The sequence below is a fragment of the Lactuca virosa genome, chromosome 4, assembly GCF_052849685.1.
Source record: "Lactuca virosa cultivar CGN04683 chromosome 4, Lactuca_virosa_CGN04683_v6, whole genome shotgun sequence".
In the NCBI taxonomy this organism is placed as follows: Eukaryota; Viridiplantae; Streptophyta; class Magnoliopsida; order Asterales; family Asteraceae; genus Lactuca; species Lactuca virosa.
The window spans coordinates 108,436,356-108,456,583 of NC_136429.1; the positions used below are offsets into that span (position 1 = coordinate 108,436,356).

Genomic DNA, 20,228 nt, shown 5'->3' on the forward strand with positions numbered 1-20,228 from the left:
AATTCTCAATATTATTTGTCGGTTTCTTTACGTGTCTATTAGTTTGATATACAACAGTCAAGCGTAAGGTTAACCAAATAAATAAGTTTACATTTTTTTTGACGAAATTTTGTGGAAATAATTTTGGTTGAAGGCTTGAATCCAACAATAATCGGTAAAAAATATTACCAAATTAAAAGAAAAATGTTTAAGGAGCCATAGACAAGATATATTATGACCGAAATAGAACTCGGATAATAGTTGCTTATATTATTTCCAACTTTTCATTTTCTTTTTTATAATTGTTAACAATTTAAATGATTTTTGTGCTAACTTTTTAAAATATTTAATAATTTTGACTAAATTAAAAGTACTTATTACAGTATACCTTTATTAAAAAAAAAATCAAACAAGCTTTATACCATATTACACCGAACACGCCTCCCACCTTCGGTCTTCTCTCAAAAAGCCCACCCCCATAAACTCAACAAGTATACAAAGAACACACACTCACACACTCACCCAAATCCCAAAATCTCTCTTTTTCAACCTTCAGTCACCCCATCTGTAAAGTTTCACACTTTCACATGCTCTCCATCTTCATCCCTGTGAATCTTTATCTTCAGGCTGGACACCAACTTTCAAACCCTAACATGCTTTCATAATGCCATCTGAAGCCAACCGATTTCAATCTTTCAACATCAACCAAAATATTATAAAGAAACACTGTGTTTTAGTTTGTAATGGGTCGAGATGATGCTCATCCATGGGGTTTCTTGCCACCAACCGAAGCTCCGTCATTGTACTCACAAGAACAAAGAGATGATCACTGGAGACATTTTGATAAATCTGTAAATGCAATCTCTTTTGGGTTTGTTGCCACTGCCATCTTGATCTCCATGTTTCTTGTTATGGCCATTTTTGAGAGGTTTCTTAGAACCACGTCGCCGGTGCTGTCTCCTGGCGGTGGCGGTGCTGGTGGCCGGAATGCTGCCGGAGATGTTGGTTCTCAGATGGGTTTCAATTCAAAACTCGCTAACTCCTCCTTCAAGGTCAGTTCACTTTACAAATGTTCGAAGGAGATTTTTCTTCAAGTTTTGCAAAGTTCTTGAAACAAAATACCAGAGAAATTTGCATACAAAATTGAATATTTCATATTTCTTGAACTTGTGGTTAAATTAAATTCTGTGTTTTTTTTGGAAATCTGAAACATGTGATGCACTTGATTTTCCGTTTGTTTGTGCATTTTCTGAATTCTTTAACTTTTATAAAGTTTCAAGACTCTTTACTTGAGAAAACAAATAAAGCTCTTTTTTGCGGGTTTATCGATCTATTTTTACAAAGATATATCACATTATTTTGTTTTAAATCAAACAAAATTTTGTCAATCTTGCATTTAGCAACGATCTTTATTAATATACCTTTAGAAAATTGCATTTGCGATGGTAATTTGATAAGATATATATAAGTTTGTTCGATTATTTGTGAAATGTCTAGAATGAAAGTGATTTGTTCGTACAAATTTCATTCTTTTTGTGGGGTTTTTGGAGCTTTTTTTGAAAAGTTTATGTTGTTCTTTTTGATTTGCTTCTTTAAGGCAACAACAAAATTTTCTTTTATGATTTAATTTGTGGTGGGAAAAAAAGGAGTATATGTTTGATCGAGAGAACATGTCATGGCCCTCTTTGTTAAGACAAGGCCATGCTTGTACATGCCTTTTTTGTCTCTCTTGTGTATCGCAACTCTCAAATTATGGGCCCTTGGTTGTTTAAATCTTCTTATTTATTTTCTCCTCATTTATTACAGAGCATTGCAATTACACTCATTTCTATTTCTATATATATAATCACACAAATTGTATATATATACTTTAAAACATATATCTGAGTGTGTGGTTATGCTATTTTAAATAAAGCTATAAGTAAATAATTTTATGGGCATTTAAGCTATATATTGAAGAGACCTCATTTCTTTTGTTTTTCTAATTAGTCGTTTTCTCAGAGAAAACAGTTGTATATAGGTTATTAATTTTTTTCCCTTTTAAATTCAGTATAGTACGAGGCTTTTTAAGAACCCTTTCATAGTTAATTCGTCCTGTACTTTCAGAAGACTTTCAAGAACCATTTTTAAAGCTTATTTATTTTTGTTACATCAGTTGAAGTTATCTTTCTATCTAGGTGAATTTGTCATCAGTGTCATTTTGATGGGTTTGATAAATGCATTTTAAATATATTTTTCTATAAAAATATCAATTTTTCTTTTTTGTATATTTAATATTTATACATTAATAAAAAATAATAAAGATACAAATATAAAACATAATTATGACGGATAAAATAAAACTATTGTTAAGAACAACGGATTACATGTAATACTATAATAAATGGGATAATGACTTAAAAGGGTAACATATTATTCGATTTGTACACATTTGGTCACTGAGTTTTTTTTCGTCCACATTTACCCCTTAAACTTGTTAAACTGTACATATTCAGTCCTTATGACCTGTTACTCCAGGTTAGGCGGGAAAAATGACTTGATAGGGTAATATATTTTTCATTTTGTACACATTAGTCCTTAACAATTTTTTTTGTTTCAAAATAAGTCCTTTTTTTTGTACTCATTCAGAACTTATGAATGATTTCTTTAGGTTTTTTTCACGACATCTTACGTGAGACAATCATTGATGAGGTGTTTGGGGTTGTTGATGCTTATGTCCAATGCGATCTCGACTGCTTGGTTGCGTAAGTCTTGTGGTTTGGCTTAGGTCTTGTATTTTGAACATCGTAACTTCTTCATACGAAATCAGATTTTAAGGATCTTTATCCACATGTTCATTTTTTTGAGTCTACTACAACTTTCATTAAGATTACTCCTGTTAAAATGTAATATATTTTTATTAAGGATTTTATAAAAAAAACATACGTACATGCATTCATAAAAAACGTATGGACAGGGGAAGACGCAGTAATACATAGCAGGTGTTGCCTAGATGAAATAGGTGTTGTCGATACATGGAAAATAGGTATAAACGTAAAAAATAAAGCGAAAATTTTTCCACTGCGAACAAAAAAAACAGGTATTGTCGGTGCAACACCGGGACCATACTAAATCCGCCACCGCGTATGGATATAAAAATTATAAGTAAAAATATATTATTTTTTAATGGGAGTAATCTAAATGAAAGTTGTAGTAGACTAAAATATGAATGCATGGATATAAAGATCGTTAAAATCCGATATCATATGAAGAAGTTATGACGTTTAGAACACATGACCTAAGCAACCGAGTAGTCGAGATCGCGATGGATATAAGCATCAAAAGCTCCATACACTTCATTAATGAATGTCCCACGTAAGATTTCGTCAGAAAAAACTAAAAAATCTTTCATAAGTACTGAATGAGTATAAAAAAATGACTTATTTTGCAAAAAAAAAAGGACGAAATGTGTACAAAAATATTAAGGACTAAATGTGTACAAAGTGAGAAATATATTACCTTATTAAGTCATTTTTACCGGGTAACCTAGAGTAGCCGGTCATAAGGACTGAATGTATACAGTTTAACAAGTTGAAGGGGTAAATGTGGACGAAAAAAAAACTCAGTGACCAAATGTGTATAAATCGAAAAATATATTACCTTTTAAGTCATTATCCCTTAATAAATATATAAATGGCTGATGAATAATAAGTGTTAGAAAAATAATAATAAAAATATATCACCCACTCCATTGGTAATAATAATATGTTATAAAAATATGCTCTAATTAAAGAGTTTAGTATTGTATACTTTTTCCAAAATGATAGAAAAGTGACAAAAGTTATTAATATTATATAACTTTTTGTCATTTTCTTGAGGTCCACTTGGATAGTGGCTACTCTCCTATAAACTTTAGAAGATGGTTAATACTTGATATGATAGGGATATGGTTTTATAGTATGCCCACAAGACAAAACAAGAGGGTGAGGGGAGTGGAGGGGTGATGTTTGAATTTATTGGGCATTTTTGGGTTTCTTTAATTCTGTAAGGAAGCATGTGCATGTTCCTTGTTATACTATTTTCTTGATTTTGATAGTTGCATGATGACCCCATAATTATCCAACAAATTGTTAGCTGGTTTCTAGGCCCCAACTCTCTTTTGGCGTCATGGAGTTGTGCTATATTTGGTTGGCAAGATTAGGATAGGAACATGACATGCTTCCGTGGGTCTTATCTCCTCTAATACATAACACATATATGACAAAATAAGACTATCTCATATAACCAATAACATATAACATAATAGATAATAGATAACAAAGATAAAACTATCTCCTCTAATATATAACACATGTTATAGATAATAGATAACAAAGATAAAACTATCTCCTCTAATATATAACACATATGACAACACGTAATTAAAAAAAATAAACTCACCAAAAATGGCATTTGGGCTACATGGATGAATCTTTCGAGTTATCTTAATTGTACTTAACAAGTATTTTAAGTCTTCGAGGCATACAACTTACTATGCACTTATGTATTATAAAAATGAATACATTTGTCCTATTGAAACATGTTATATTATTACCCATTTATTAATTTGTCGGGATCCGATTAATCCAACATTTTCCCGTATTTTGAGGAATCGAATGAATCAAGACATTGTTTTGTCATATATTTTCAACATTTTTGTATCTATCCTCGTAAAATATTCTTTCATATTTCCTCAATCTTTGTGCATGACTACCAAATTATTTGTCGTTTTCAACCTTATTATGCGCTAAATCAACCTATTACATACATTAATCATCGAAAATATAATTTATTTTTCCAAACCTACGAAGATTAATCTATCTTAAAATATGTCGATAAGTTGCTTACTATCAATTAAACAAATATTCGGGTTAATTGCCCATGAATTGATTATAGAATAAATACATTCATGCACATATAACTCGTAATGCTATGCTGAAAGGTACAAGTCATTTTAGCATTATTCTTATACTTTAAAGTTTTTTAGTTAAACTATCATTTATCATTTGATATACATAGCGTATGATGTAATGATGACATATGTATATCAATTAATATTTATTGTTTGTTCATTTTAGATATCTGAAAATGCAAGAGAGGTTTCGGTGTTGATGCCAGGCGAACATGTTCCAACGTTCATAGCTCAACCAGTGCCTTGTCCATCAGGGCGTATTCCGTGGTCGCCGGACCCACGTGTCATGTATCCAAAGCTCACTTCAAGCTCAAATTTTCAATCAAATTGCTAAAATTCCCATTTTACCCTTGTCTTCTTCTTAAGATACATTGCTAGAATTTGAAGAGTGCATGGTTTGATTCTCCATCCATGGCTCATGAGTTAATAGAGTATAACCCTAATATTCATGGGTTTGTTTTGTAAATATTGTTAGTTGTGAAATTACGAACATGACGTTGGACTATGTGCTAATATTTGTTTTTGACTTGCGTTGACGGTTCTTAAACGGAAATACACTTTTACGTTTTTGATTCTTATGTTGTTTCTTTGGTTTTAAGTCTTAACTGTATTTAAACTCGATTAAAAATAGATTGTTTAATTTGAAATAGTTTAGGCTTAATAGGCATTGTAATGGGCTAACTGCTAAAGGCTCGCATTGTACTAAACTACTAATGGAGTAATGGTTTATCATCAATGGGCTTTAACGTTCGTTTTTATATTTTCATTTTCTCCCCTTGTTTGTAATTTTTCTGTATGAAGAAATTGTGTGATAATTTAAGGGGCTGGTTTAAAAAAACTCAAGAAATCAAAAGATAAAGAATACAAAATATATACCAGAATCATAAAAGGCCAGCTAAATGTAAGAAATAGCAACCTGCCTTAATCTTCTTACAAATAAAAAGATGAATTTTTACTAAAATATTGTAGTTTTAAACACAAACAAAAATCACATAAATTGTATATGATCGCATGCCAAAAAGAGAGATATAGTATATCTTAAAAGTTGCAGATGCAAAAAAACTAAAAACAGATAAAATAAGTCAAACGCAGATGTTAATAGAGTCTATAGCATAATCGAAAAGGAGTTTTGCCTCCTTGATCCTGAAATTGAAATCAATATTACAGAACATTAGGCAGATATTTATCTACACATACCGACAATTCTACAAAGTCTAAAAAAAACTACAACATGCTGTCATTTATTCCTGAATATTTGCATATTGGGATTCCAAAGTCATGACCTAGTCACAAAAGATATGCATATAAATAAAAATACAAAAGAAACAACCCAGTTACATAAGAAATTAAATTCACCCTGGAGAGTAACTTTGGACCTTAGGTTTCTATGGCTGCTGTGTCTTCAGATTGCTTAAACTGAAAATCCGGTGCATGCAAATTAGGTGAGTATTGTTGCTTCAATGTTTGCTTAGGTATTGTTTTGTTTGACTTTATGGACTTATGGTAAGCCTTATATGGGTGTTTCTTTTTTAATTAATACAGAAAAAAAGAGTTTTCCTAATTAAGGGGGTGTTTGGATAAATAGTTTTTAGCTTATTAGCTTATTGCTTATTTGCTTATTGCGGTGAGAATAAACATTTTTTTAAAATGTGTTTGGATTAGCTTATTGCGGTGGGAATAAACAATAAACCATAAGCATTTTAAGTGTTTGGCAAACAAAACAGCTTATATGAGTAAAATGATCAATAAACAATAAGCAATAAGCAATAAGCATTCCCCCCTTTGCTTATTAAAATCAGCTTATTTGGCTTATTCCTACCGCAATAAGCTGATTTTTAAAGACTCCTATCCAAACACTTAAATTTGATTATTGCGGTGGGATTAAGCAATAAACAGTTTATTTTTTTCCTATCCAAACACCCCCTAAATACCAACTTTTTTTAATTTGCCCTCTTTTATTTTTGGGATAATCACAAACATGACAGCCATATGATGTTGTCATTTAACAAATTGACCATCTTTTTTCCCATCAGCAAAACATGACCACCTATTTCAATATTTTTTAATAGGTTAATTGCAAAATTAAACTTAAAAATATTTCTTTTGTGAAATGACATCATAACTACAATTTCATGATAGAATTGTGAAACATGATTTTTCGGAAATATTTTAATATTCTTTCCGTTTTTTTTAAATGGGAATGATGTGTTATTTTTATACCATCACTTTTAAATTTATAAAATCATATCGAATCTCAACTAGTTTTAAAACACAAATAGACAGTGTATCTAGTCGTGAAACAATATAGTCTAAGGTTAGAAATGATGTCGAACTTTCGGGGAACGGGTATGATTGTAACACCCCGACTCTCAGGTACAAACTTTTCAGTCTTATATTTCCATTTGAAAGGTCAACTCGACGAGTTGGATGCCCTGACTCGTCGAGTAGGCACGGTTTTGGTCGCGGGTTTTAAGTGACCAACTCGACGAGTCGGAGGACAGACTCGACGAGTTGGAGCTAGAATGAGAAAACCCTAATTTCAGGGTTTGCACCCTATTTAAAGGACCTTAAGTCCGTTCCTTCAGCCCCCTTATCACTTGTTGACGGCTAAAAGGAAACCCTAATCGATCTAGACTCCATTCTTTAGTGTGTGAGGAGCTAAAGTGTGTTTTGGTGCTTTCATTAAGAGAACTCAAAGATTTAGAGGCTTGGATTGAAGAAGAGGAAGTGGATCTGCCATCTACATCGTTTTGGGAGCTAGCCTGAGGTAAAAAGCTTGTACCTTGACCCTTTCATACTTAGATCTCTTATGTTAAGATTAGGGTCATTTTAGCTTGTTTGGTGTTTCATTTCGGGTAATGAACATGATCTGAAGTTGCAACTTCAGATCTAGACTCATCTTTGTTCTTATGGTCATAAAGTTTCAGCCTTTAGCAAGATAATGCCTTATCCTCACTTAGAACCTCTTCTCTAGCTTGATCTTGGCCATTAGCACCTTGCATGTACGTAAAGTTTGAAACTTTACGTAGGAAGTATGCTCTAGGAACTCAGATCTGCAATATGGAGCTTTAGGTGGCTTATAAGCATCTGAATGGAGGAAGGACTGAAGGGACTGGACGAGTTGCATGGCTAACTCTGCGAGTGCGATGAAGATTAGCCTTGAAGGTTTCTGCATGAACTCGGCGAGTCAGTAGGATGACTCGACGAGCCAGTTAGGGTTTCCTCGACTTCTGAACACGCATAGACTCGACGAGTTGGTAGTAAACTCGGCGAGTCAGTGAAGGTTTTATGACCTTCTGAACCCTTAAGGAACTCAACGAGTTGCTAGCTGCACTCGACGAGTTGGGTCAACATGGACTGTTGACTTTGACTTTGACCAAGGGTTGACCAGTTTGACCACTGGGGGTATTTTAGTAAATTGGGAATTTATAGGAGTGGTCTCATGGAAATTATAGGTGGTGGAGTTCGTGGCTTTGATTCGAGGGTTTGAGCTAATCACTTAAGTTCGACATTTGTGAGGTGAGTTTTCCTCACTATGCTCAAGGGTCTAAGGCACCAAGGCCGGCCCTTTTTGATTGTTACTCTGATATGTTATGCTAGTATGAGCTGTTAGATTAGGATCCTGGTAGATAGGATGATATTATATGTTATGATCTATAGATCAGTATCCTGGTAGATAGGATGATGTTATGCTAGTATGGTCGGTTAGATCAGTTTGTATGTCTATAGACTGTTATGTGATTATCTGATATATGTGCACATGTTGATTGGTGGTTGGGGCTCCTCTGCTTTGTGCGAGAGCCAACAGACCTGGGCATTCCAACCCGATGGTTGTGGGCCGTGAGTGTTCCATCCCGATGATGATTGGACTCGTAGTAAGAGGGCCTTCCAACCCGATGGTTGTGGGTCTGGGGTATTCCATCCCGAGGAATGACTGGACCTATAGTATGATTGGCATTCCAACCCGATGGTTGAGGGCCTGGGGTATTCCAACCCGATGGTTGATTGGACCTATAGTATGTTGTTTGTGTTATATGTATGTTGATGTGCGTATGTGTATTTTGGGGGAACTCACTAAGCTTCGGGCTTACAGTTGTTGATTTTGTTTCTGGTACTTCTAATGATCACAGGAAGGCGAAGGCATGATCGTACACCTCCTGTTGTTTATGATTTGATTCTGGGATATTTTGGCACTGAACTATTTTGGAAACAGCTTTTGTAATACTTAATGGTTTTGGAATATTTTTAAAAGTTTAAATTTGGCATGATTTTTATGGATGTTACAATGATTTTGATTCAAATAAATAGGATAATAATTAAACTAGTGACATAAAAGTAAAAAAGGGGTTTTGTTGTTTAAAACAGCAGATTTAAAGTACTTCCACTAGAATACGAATCCCCCTAGTTTTCTATATTTAACTCGTTAGCATGCAATGGATTAATGAGTTGGTTACTGTCACACCCCCGAACCAGACGGCGGAAACGTACGGGGGCTCGTGTGACTAACAATTGAATAATCATCACAATGAATATACATGAATCATAACACGATCATCACCAACATTACATAATACAACTGGCATTGTTTACATCAAGTACATTGTTAAAATACATAAGTTCAAATTGTTCAAAGTACGATAAGTGATGTTACATAAACAAAACCATACACTTGCATATTTTCCAGCTTAACGATTACCTGAGAATACAAGTTATTTTGCAAACGGTCAACATATATAATGTTGGTGAGTTCATAAGTATATTTGAATAAAAGTCTTTGTATCTTTCATAAAAACCCAGAAAATCCGATATTTTCCATAAAATGTTTTGAAAATGATGTGAAAATCGAGTATAAATGCATGTGTGAATTTAATAGATAAAACTTGTAAGAGTGTAGTTTAGATTCATTGTATTTTGAATAAATGATAATTGTATATGAATAATTTCCCCAGAAAATCCGATATTTTCTGTTTTGTAACAACGTCTAAATTCTTGTATCGTTAAATAAGCCGTTTTGCATTAACACAATTAAATAGTTTATCTTCAAAAGGTTATCTTTTGGTATTGAATCCCTATATGAGCCGTTATAACCATGCATGATAATGACTAGGTTGCCCGTCTTGGTATTTTTCCAAATGCCGGTCTTGCTAAGGATGTTGTCGCCCTAGACTGGCCTAGTCTAGCTGTAGCGATCAACTAAGGCGTGGGGGGTCACCCCGTATAGATCTATACACAAACTCCCGCTTTCCTACAAGGAAACTCTGATTATAACTACAGGCTACGATTGTACACTCAGTGGTGCCAACCGACAAGTCTCACTAGATTCTTAACCTCTTTTTGTATTATGTTTAATGTTTACGTATTTGTGAGATGTTTTTGTATTCGAAAGGTACTTGAATAAATTTATGGAGTTTTATGATTACATAAGGGTATCGTTACGGCTTACTAACACATGAAATTTCCATTCCAAGCCCTATTAGTATGAAATTTGGCCACAAAGGCCCAATCACATGTAAAAGGGTAATTTAGGCCCAATAGGCATGTAAATGGGCCACAAAAGCCCAATAAACATGTAATCCATAACTTAGGCCCAAATTAACATGTAAGTGGGCCACAAGACCCAATAAACATGTCATGGAAAACATTGGGCTCATTTCACACTCAATTGGGCCCTAAGGGCCCCAATGGCCAAGAAATGTGAATATTGGGCCCAATAAATAGTTTTTGACGTATTTCGTTCGTTCGTTTGATTCGATTGTTTGTTTTAGTTCGCGGCTTAATAGATTGATGATAAAAGCTTTCATTTGTAAAAATGACATTTTTGGCCAATAATACTCAAATCTTTAATTAAGGCCCAAAGTTTTGTAAAAATGACACTTTAGTCCATAATTTATAAAAGTTTGCAATTTTGTCCCAAATGTCTGTAAATTTACAGTTTTGACCCAAAATGTTATATTTTCACATTTAAAACCCTGTTTCGCAGAAAATTACATTTTCAGCCCCTTATTGGTAAAAGTTTACACTTTCGGTCCAATTTTGGAAAACTTTACATTTTTGGTCCAATTTGAAAATAGATGATATTTTCACCTCTAAATTTGGTTTATTTACATTTATGACTCCAACTTTGGCCAAATAACATTTTTAAACCTCAAATCTTCATTTGTTTCGCAAATTGGGCTCAAAGGCCGTGAGGCCCAAAAGTTTGGCCTAATAAGCTCGAATTTGCATTTTTGACCATTTTAAAAATATGTTTAGCATAAAAATACCTTTTTATACATGTAGGACCTGTTTGGCCCTTTTGAAAACAAAATTTTCACTTTTTACCCTTATCTTTTGTTTTCTTGACAATTTTGACCTTTAACAAGGTTTTTGTTGAATTCTTTTGCATCTTAAACATGTGTTCACCTTTGGCTTGATAATATGATATATATAGTGTTGTAGTTCTTAGATCTTTGCTACATAATACTTAAAATTTCGAGATTCACTAAGATCTAACACATTTTTACCAAATAAACTAAGAATTCACACAAAACATGCATATAACGCATAGATCTACACATTTTACTTGTATTCTCCCCCAAAAATCATATGAAAACCGAAAAACAAGGGGGTATGAACTCACCTTTGCTTTGATGTTTCGGTTTTGAAGAAGAAATGAAGAAGATTTTGGTCCTAGCAACACCTTGAAGTAGTTTTCGGACTTGGATGGTTTCTAGGGTGTTAGATCACGAAATGAAGCTTCATAAGAGAGTGTTCTTAGCTTAAGGATGAAACCAAAGACTTAAATGTGATAACAACTTACCAAAGAGTGATGATCTAGAAGAGAACCTCTTGATGACACACACTAAATCTTGAAATTTTTGTGGAAGAAGAGGGATATTCTTGAGAGCGTTAGAGAGTGTGTTTTGAAAATGTGTGTGTGTGTTCTTGATCTTGCTCTCGGCCAAGAATAGAAGAGGAGAGGGGAGAGAGTGATGAAGTGACTAGTATGGATACATGGTGGTTTAAAGCTTAGTTATCCTCTAAACAAAAATAAGGTGGCACCTCCCAAAGTCAACCCTCCCTTAATCTCTTCTTTTCTCTTTTTATTAAACATGGGCCGAGATTTTGGGCCAAGAAGAAATGGTGGAGTAGTTTGGGCCCATTAAGTTTAGCTAGGACATTTGGATCCTAATCATAAGGTTTTTCGGCCCATTGGGCTCTTGGAAGCATTCACGGCCCAATTAGAATAAAAGAATGGGCTTATGGCTCACTAATGGTTAATTGGATTAGTTATGGCCCAATAAGGCCCATTAGGGTTAGAATGGATCATTGTAGACCCAAATGGTCCAAAATGTTTAAAATTTACGAATTGGGTCCAATTAGGATCCAATTAGGGCTTCTAAGTCCGATAAAGTTGAATTGGGTACTTATTGGTCCATTAGGCCCAATAAGGAACTCCTAGTCCAATATGGACTTAAACCATGGATCTTAGGGCTTCAGACTCTTTGATGAGCATGAATGGTGAATCTAAATGTGCATTGAGTGAGATTTACTTAGAATATAAGTTTTACAATAGTTGAATGGTTACACAGGAATTGAATTTCCTAGCTAAAATGCCAGTTGTGATAGTTACTGATTTTTATGACTAGTTATCTTGGTCGGAAATTCTAGTATTAATGATTAATGAACATCTAATCTCAATGATCATGCAATTAGTGAACACAAAACCATTTATGCAACACCCAGAATCAGAAAGACCAAGAAAGGAAAGAAAAGCCCTAAGTCGAAAGAATCAACTCGTCGAGCCAAGGAAGAACTCGACGAGTCGGAGCGGGCTCCGTGTGGAAGATTAAGTGACCGACTCGACGAGTCGGCTAGTGGACTCGGCGAGTCTGGTCTGGGTCGGGAAACCCTAATTTCGGGACTTGGTACCCTATTTAAGCATCTCATTCTCTTCCCCAAGGTTCATTTGCGGCCCCTATAGTCCAGAACTCAAAACCCTAGCCCTCCATTGGTGAGCTTGAGTGATTCCTTCTTGATTTTGAGTGTTTTGGTGTATTCTTGGAAGTGTAGAAGAGAAGGAAAGAGAGAAGGTGCAAAGGAGAAGAAGGAGATCCAGAAGCTAGCTTCCATTTGCTACTTCATCTGGTAATAAAGCCTCTACCTTGTTCATTTTCCTAGTAGATCTTCATATATGCTTGTTTTGCCACTTTTGGGACATTTCAAGGTCCAAACTCGAGATTGGAGCTCCCTTAGGGTAGTGAGCTATAGATCTGGACATCATTGAGCCCCAGGAGCTCAAAGTAGCTACCTTTATGCAAATCAAGGCCTTGTTCCAAACCCTAGGTTCCCATTTCTAGCTTATTTTGGTGTTTTAGCTTCATACCTCTATGCATGTACGTAAAGTTGGCAACTTTACGTGTTATATCGGCCCTAGAAGCTCAGATCTATGAATTGGATGCACTGGAATCGATTAGAATCAACTGTTTAGTGAGGGCATGCATAGGACTCGACAAGTTGTTCTTGGACTTGGCGAGTCGGAGCGCAAACTCCCGATTTCTCCGATTTTAGAGTTGTGAGCTGAATCAGCGAGTGGAAGAGGACTCAATGAGTTAGAACAAGGATCTGGAAGTAGAGGGACTCGGCGAGTCTACATCCCGACTCGGCGAGTCGAGTCGCGAGTTAGAGAAGTGTGAGTCCGGGAACTCGGCGAGTTCATAGTAGGACTCGGCGAGTAGAGTCAACCAGGAAGTTGACATTGACCAGGAAGTTGACTTTGACCAGGGGTAAAATAGTCATTTTACCCTGAAAACAGTTATCAGTATCTGATTTAGTGTTTATGGGATTGTAGCCGGGGCGTTCCGGAGCAGCAGTCAGCCAGTTTCAGATTTAGCATTTCAGCAGCCAGCGTTACGAGGTGAGTTTCCTTCCAGTAGGAACGGGTCTACGGCCACAATGTCGGCCAGTTTAAGTTAGCAGTAGTTCCGGACTTTGGTCCGATGCAGTAGTTCAGTGTGCTTGATGTCTTTGTGATTCAAGCATGTCTTCGTGTTATGTGTTCCGGACTTCGGTCTGATGCAATATGCAGTATATGTGTTTATGCTAGTAGTTATGATTATGCTATGCTATGTTCAGTCAGTTCCGGACTTCGGTCCGATGCAGAGGGCAAGGCCCTGGATAGTTCCGGACTACGGTTCGATGCAGTTTCCGGACTACGGTCCGATGCAGTTTCCGGACTATGGTCTGATGCAGAGGGCAAGGCCCTGGTTAGTTCCGGACTACGGTCCGATGCAGTTTCCGGACTACGGTCTGATGCAGAGGTCAAGGCCCTGGTTAGTTCCGGACTTCGGTCCGATGCAGTTTCCAGACTTCGGTCCGATGCAGTGGGCAAGGCCCAATAGTTGCTTTATATGTTATTGTATGGTATGTGGTAGTTTGGGGGAGCTCACTAAGCTTTGTGCTTACAGTTTTAGTTTTTGGTTTCAGGTACTTCCGCTAGTAAGGGGAAGAGCTCGGGATGATGGTATGGCACACACCACAGCTTCAGTTTATCCTGGGAGTTTTATTCGGATATTTTGATATGTTTTTGTAACATCCGGATATTTTGCTTAATCTCCATCGGGGAGATTATCGCACAACACCTTCCAAGAGTAAGTGTGATGTTTCCGGCGGAAACGGTCTGTGAGATAGATTGTTAGTACGCCAATTGGTGATGGTCCGAACCCTGAGTGGGGGAGAACCGGGTACTTTTTTGAGGGGATCTGATATTTGTTCAAAAGCGGTTAGAGATCTGGATATAGAGATCTGCGGTTAAGGTTCATGAGATCATGGGTATTGGTGGTCGAGGCGAGACGTAGAACGAGATAATGCATATAGTGCATATTGAGAACGGATGAGTGTCCCCACGGCAAGTAGCCGTTGGTCGGAGACCTTGAGGTGGTTAGGAAATTCTGCGAGATTACTATGGTGAACTCGAGATGGTTGGCTCGTAAGATTTGTCCGGCAGTGGAGAGAATTTTGGTTCATTGTATGGGCTGTTATGCGGTTCGGGAAAGGGCAGGAACTGATTAAGCAACAACTTCGAGGTCATTATGAGTATTGTTGCATGAGTTTTGAGCTATATAGAAGGAAGTTTCGGATTGTCGTCAACATGTTCTGGGTCATTGGCGATTCCTTCATGTTTCAATTGAGAGTTGGGATACTCCATAGTGGCGTGAGATGAAAGGAAAATTTGTTGTGAGATTTTAAGGGAATGCGTGGGTGTACCTGTGAATGATGAAGGAGATTAGAGGTTGTTGTGATGCTACGGGAAGCCGTAGTACTCACTAGTCAGAGGTTGTTGTGATGCTACGGGAAGCCGTAGTACTCACTAGTCAGAGGTTGTTGTGATGCTACGGGAAGCCGTAGTACTCACTAGTCAGAGGTTGTTGTGATGCTACGGGGAGCCGTAGTACTCACTAGTCAGAGGTTGTTGTGATGCTATGGGAAGCCGTAGTACTCACTAGTCAGAGGTTGTTGTGATGCTACGGGAAGCCGTAGTACTCACTAGTCAGAGGTTGTTGTGATTCTACAGGGAGCTGTAGTACTCACTAGTCAGAGGTTGTCGTGATTGCTACGGGGAGCCGTAGTACTCACTAGTCAGAGGGAGGTTGTTATGATGCCACGGGGAGCTGTAATACTCTTGAGTCAGCAAGAGGTGGTTATGAGGAAGTACTCTTTGACCAAAGCATGACGCAGAAGAGTTTGGGCGAGGGTAGCCCTAATAGTTGAGTTTTTGGGAGCCTGACGGTCGAACCAGGAAAGAGACTGGGGTCCCCATATTTGTCGGGAATCGTTAACTTCTGACTTGAGTGGTGGTTGTCGCATCATGAGGGAATTGGAAAAAAAGTGGTCTTCGCGCGGATTGCAGGTTGAGTCATGAGATGATTGTTTCATTGGGACAAGTGGTTCCAACGTTAGGTCGGACCAGACTCTCGAGTTTGAGTTTGGCTTTGGTAGTACGTTGGGTAGGCAAGAGAAGATTCTGGATTCTGAGGTGGATTATTGGTTGAGGGGTATTGTTGTCACCCGATATCTTAGACCCGAGTGAGGACAGTTCGTTAGTACGGGAGATACCATGAGGTGCATGAGGCAAATGATTATTATTTCAACTGAGGTCGAGGATGATACGATTTCAGTTGGGAGTATAGTATTCGTTGGGATAAAGAGAGCTTCGTGACTTATGTGTCACTGGGCCAAGATAGCTGATATGAGAAGGAAGTCAGTGAGACACTTGGACTATGTTATGAGTAACCTTTGGAAGTAATGGCTGGTTGAGAGATTACCTGGTACCCAATGTGGAGTAGGGATCTTTGGGAGTAAGTTGGGGGTTTATAGATGTTAGAAGACATTGTGAGGGAGCATGATCACTTTCTTATATCTGAAGGCAAGAGACGATTCTCTGGTATAATGTGCCCTTTTCGTCTATGGAAGTGTATTCGAGATTGTTGGGTACGTATGGCATGGGTGATCGGTAACCGATTGTTGGGTTTATATTCGGAAGTCAGAAGGGATATCTTAGTGGCAGAGGGGCTGGTTTTGTTTCGAATTCAGGAGTTCCTGGTCGGGTTCAGGTACTCATAGAGAAAGATATCGTTTTGGTGTGAGATCCTTTCAGTGGTGCTTTTCGGGTGTTTGGTTTCTATATATATGGTTTGAAAAACGATTTCGAGGGCGAAATCAAATTAAAGCCTAAATCGCCATTAGAGCCATAGGAGAGTTCCCTAAATCGTCTGTGAGAAACCCTAAATCGCCATTAGAGCCATGGGAGAGTTCTTGTGATGAAATAAAGTAATTTTGGTGTGATTTTGCAAAGGAATTGAAGGGATTCAGCTTGAAGGACCAAAAGAGGTTGTTATTCTGAGACATCCAAGCAAGGATCTCCATTCTGAGGTAGTATTTCGCCCCTTCTTCTGTTTTGGTGTAGAACCCTTGAATCTAGGGTTTTCTCTATTCTTTATTGGCTTGGATATGATGCTTATGATGTCCTTTTGAGTGTTAAACTCGGGATCTGGACCTTGAGAGGTCCAGAGAGCCCCAACCTCCCTGCTTTATGCTATTCCATTAGAGATATGAGCCTAGGTTGCCATTTTAGAGGCTATTTCACCAAAGGAAGCATATTAAATGTTACATGAGTGTAAAGGTCGGACCTTTACGTGATTATTGAGTATGGTAAGGTCAGATCTATAGGTTAGAGAAACAGATCTGACCTCAAAAGGTCATTTGAGTGTTGCCATGGAAGGAACTCGCCGAGTCCATAAGGGGACTCGACGATTCGAGTCGGGTTGCCCCGCGATTCATGACCAGTGGTAACCCGTCGAGTGAAAGGTTAACTCGACGAGTCGAGTGAAGATCTATGAGGATTCGGAAGACGCCTGGACTCGCCGAGTCACACGAGTGCACTCGACGAGTCTGGTCAAAGTTTGACCGTTGACTTGAGTTGACTTCAGTTGACCTTAGGGTTTTGGTCAAGCTGGTTCTAGAGAAAGATATGGGAGGGGTAGAATGGTCTTCTACCCACTCCTTAGAAATGAGGACACGAGAAAGTATTGATTAGAGATGTTATTATGTTGATAGGAGGAGGCTAGTTCGGGTTATCGAGCACGAGAGGTTATCCGATATCGTACGAGGTGAGTCTTCTCACTATACTTTACCTAGAATGGTAATTATGTGTGACCGGAAGGTCTTATGTGCTATGATAAGTATGTGATGTATGTCGTTATATGATATGTATGTGCTATGTTATGTTATGAGTATTATGATATGGACCGGAAGGTCAACGGTGTATGGACCGGAAGGTCAAGATGATACGGACCGGAAGGTCAGAGAAGTGGGACCGGAAGGTCTATCAGGATTATGGGACGGAAGTCCCCTGAGACACAAGGACCGGAAGGTCTTGTAGAGCTTTAGCCTTGAGTGGCGTATGTGCGTATGTGGTATTTTGGGGAACTCACTAAGCATTTATGCTTACTGTTTATGTGATATGTGTTTCAGGTACCGACGAGGATCGCGGGAAGGCGCCGGCATGATCTGTACACATTGATGGAGTTTTATGTATTTGAGATCTTGGGATTGTTTTATTTGGAGGACATGTGTTACATTGGATTTTGATAAATTATTATGAATGAAATTATGTTTTAAAAATGAAAAAAATTGTGTTGGAAATTCACGTTGTTACAATTTGGTATCAGAGCCTTGGTTTGAGGGATTCGGATGCACCTTCGGGTGTATTTGAACTTAAACTGAGGATTTGAGAAAGTTTTTCATAAAAGGAATAATTTTTCTAAAAAGTAAAGGAATGTGAGGAAAGCGGAAAGAAGCAATGTGTACGATCAGCCAGCGCCCGAACAGTGATTTCCTAAAATTCCCTTACATTATGTGTTATGAGATATGATATGATATGTTATACATGCTAGAGTAGGCTAGGTATTCTATTAGGACTAGAGTGATCTGGGATCCTAGGAGGAGGACTTGGAATGAATGCTGATGCGGTGTGGAAGGTAGTATAGGGCCCGTACTACTGAAAACACCGGATCAGTGCACAGTCCAAGTAAGAATCCTTTGGATTCCCAGGAACAAGTAGGATTGGGTGATCGAGTACAAGTATACTTGCACGAGTCTCTGTTTTATTTTATGTTGTGAGACATCATGGTGGGTACACGTCACACACCAGAGAGCAGCGGAGTCAGCAATGACGAGATTCGCAGGATGATTCATGATGAGGTAGCTGAGGCTATCCTAGCAGAGATACCGGAGATGTTTGGGTCTATTAAGACAACGTGGATTGAGACATTCGATGAGCGGTACACCGCGGTTACTGAGGCTGCAGCCGCTGCAGCTACGACAGCTGTTGCTGCTGCTAGACCTCAGGGGGGGGGGGGGGGGTGAATCGTTGTTGTTCCGGGAGTTCAGCAACACAAAGCCACCAGAGTTTGATGGGACTCAGGACCCGATTGCTGCGATGAGATGGATTTCTGATATTGAGGGATGCTTCTACACCTGTTCGTGTCCGGAGCATCTGAGGGTACGGTTCGCGCTGAACCAGCTCCGCTTGGGAGCGAAGGATTGGTGGAAGTTTGTGAAGACAAACTTCACTCTTGCAGAGATCTTAGAGGTGACCTGGGAGAGGTTCACCACCATGTTCAGAGACGAGTATGTTCCCCTGGTGGAGAGGGAACGGTTGGCACAGGAGTTCTTGTCCCTCAAGCAGGGGACGGAGTCCGTGACTATGATTACACGGATGTTCCACGAGAGGGTGTTTTTTTGCCCTGAGCACGTGTCGCCTGAGCAGGCACGCATGAGTCGGTATTTGAGCATTCTGAGGAGGTACATTCGGGAGTTCGTGGCGAACTCGACCTACAGGACATTTGCTGAGCTCCAGGTAAATGCCCGGAAGAGGGAGATTGAGCTAGAGACTCAGGCCAGGGAGGAGGCCGAGTCTCAGAGGAGGGACATGCGACCTATACAGGTACAGCCGGCAGCCAGGCGGGCTAAGCCCGCTGATACGAGATCTGGAGGCCAGAAGGGCCGCACTCGTGGGAAGTGCGGTAAGGGACATGATGGAGTTTGTCGAGCAGGTGCTTGCTACAAATGTGGCAAGTAGGGGCATATAGCCAAGGATTGCCCCAAGGGATTCATGGTTTGCTTTCATTGCAACCAGACTGGCCACCGGAGGGCCGAGTGTCTGCCGTTGTTACAGGGATCTGCCCCTGCTGCTACGCAAGCTACTGAGGGTCGGCCAGCGAAGGCCGAGGCACCGAAGGCACGAGGGAGAGCCTTCCAGATGACAGCGGAGGAGGTCCGCACAGCACCTAATGTTGTGGCTGGTACTTTTCTTGTGAATTCCGTACCTGTTTTGGTGTTATTAGACTCGGGTGCGAGTCGATCTTTCGTGTCGTTAGCATTTAGCCAGCACATCAGTATCCGACAAGAAGCGATTAGTCGACCTCTACGAGTTTCTATAGCTGACGAGCGAGCGGTGTATGCTACTGAGGTGACTCGAGGATGTGTACTCGAGATCTTCGGTGCTGAGTTCCCGATAGATCTGGTCCCGATTGAGATGGGGGACGTTTGTGTCATTATGGGTATGGATTGGTTGAGCCGATTTGGAGCTGTTATAGATTGCGAGCGTCAGATGGTGACGATACAAGACCCTAGTGGGGGAGTACTGACAGTATATGGCGAGGGTACCCGATGTGGGTCAGCATTTTTGCTCGGCTGCCAGAGCGAGACAGAGTTACAGCAGGGCTGTAGAGGGTTTGTAGCATATGGGATGGAACGATGGTTTGGGAGTCGAGGATTA

General features: G+C 38.8%; 1 protein-coding gene across 1 annotated transcript; it reads left to right on the plus strand.

The window, feature by feature from the left end:
* Positions 1–404: 404 nt before the first annotated feature.
* Positions 405–5,485, plus strand: LOC145107068 (CTTNBP 2 amino-terminal-like protein). Its single transcript, XM_079043944.1, has 2 exons — positions 405–1,031; positions 5,076–5,485. Exons 1-2 carry the CDS (start codon positions 723–725, stop codon positions 5,241–5,243), a joined length of 477 nt encoding a protein of 158 aa, XP_078900070.1. The 5' UTR covers positions 405–722; the 3' UTR covers positions 5,244–5,485.
* The last annotated feature ends 14,743 nt before the right edge of the window (positions 5,486–20,228 follow it).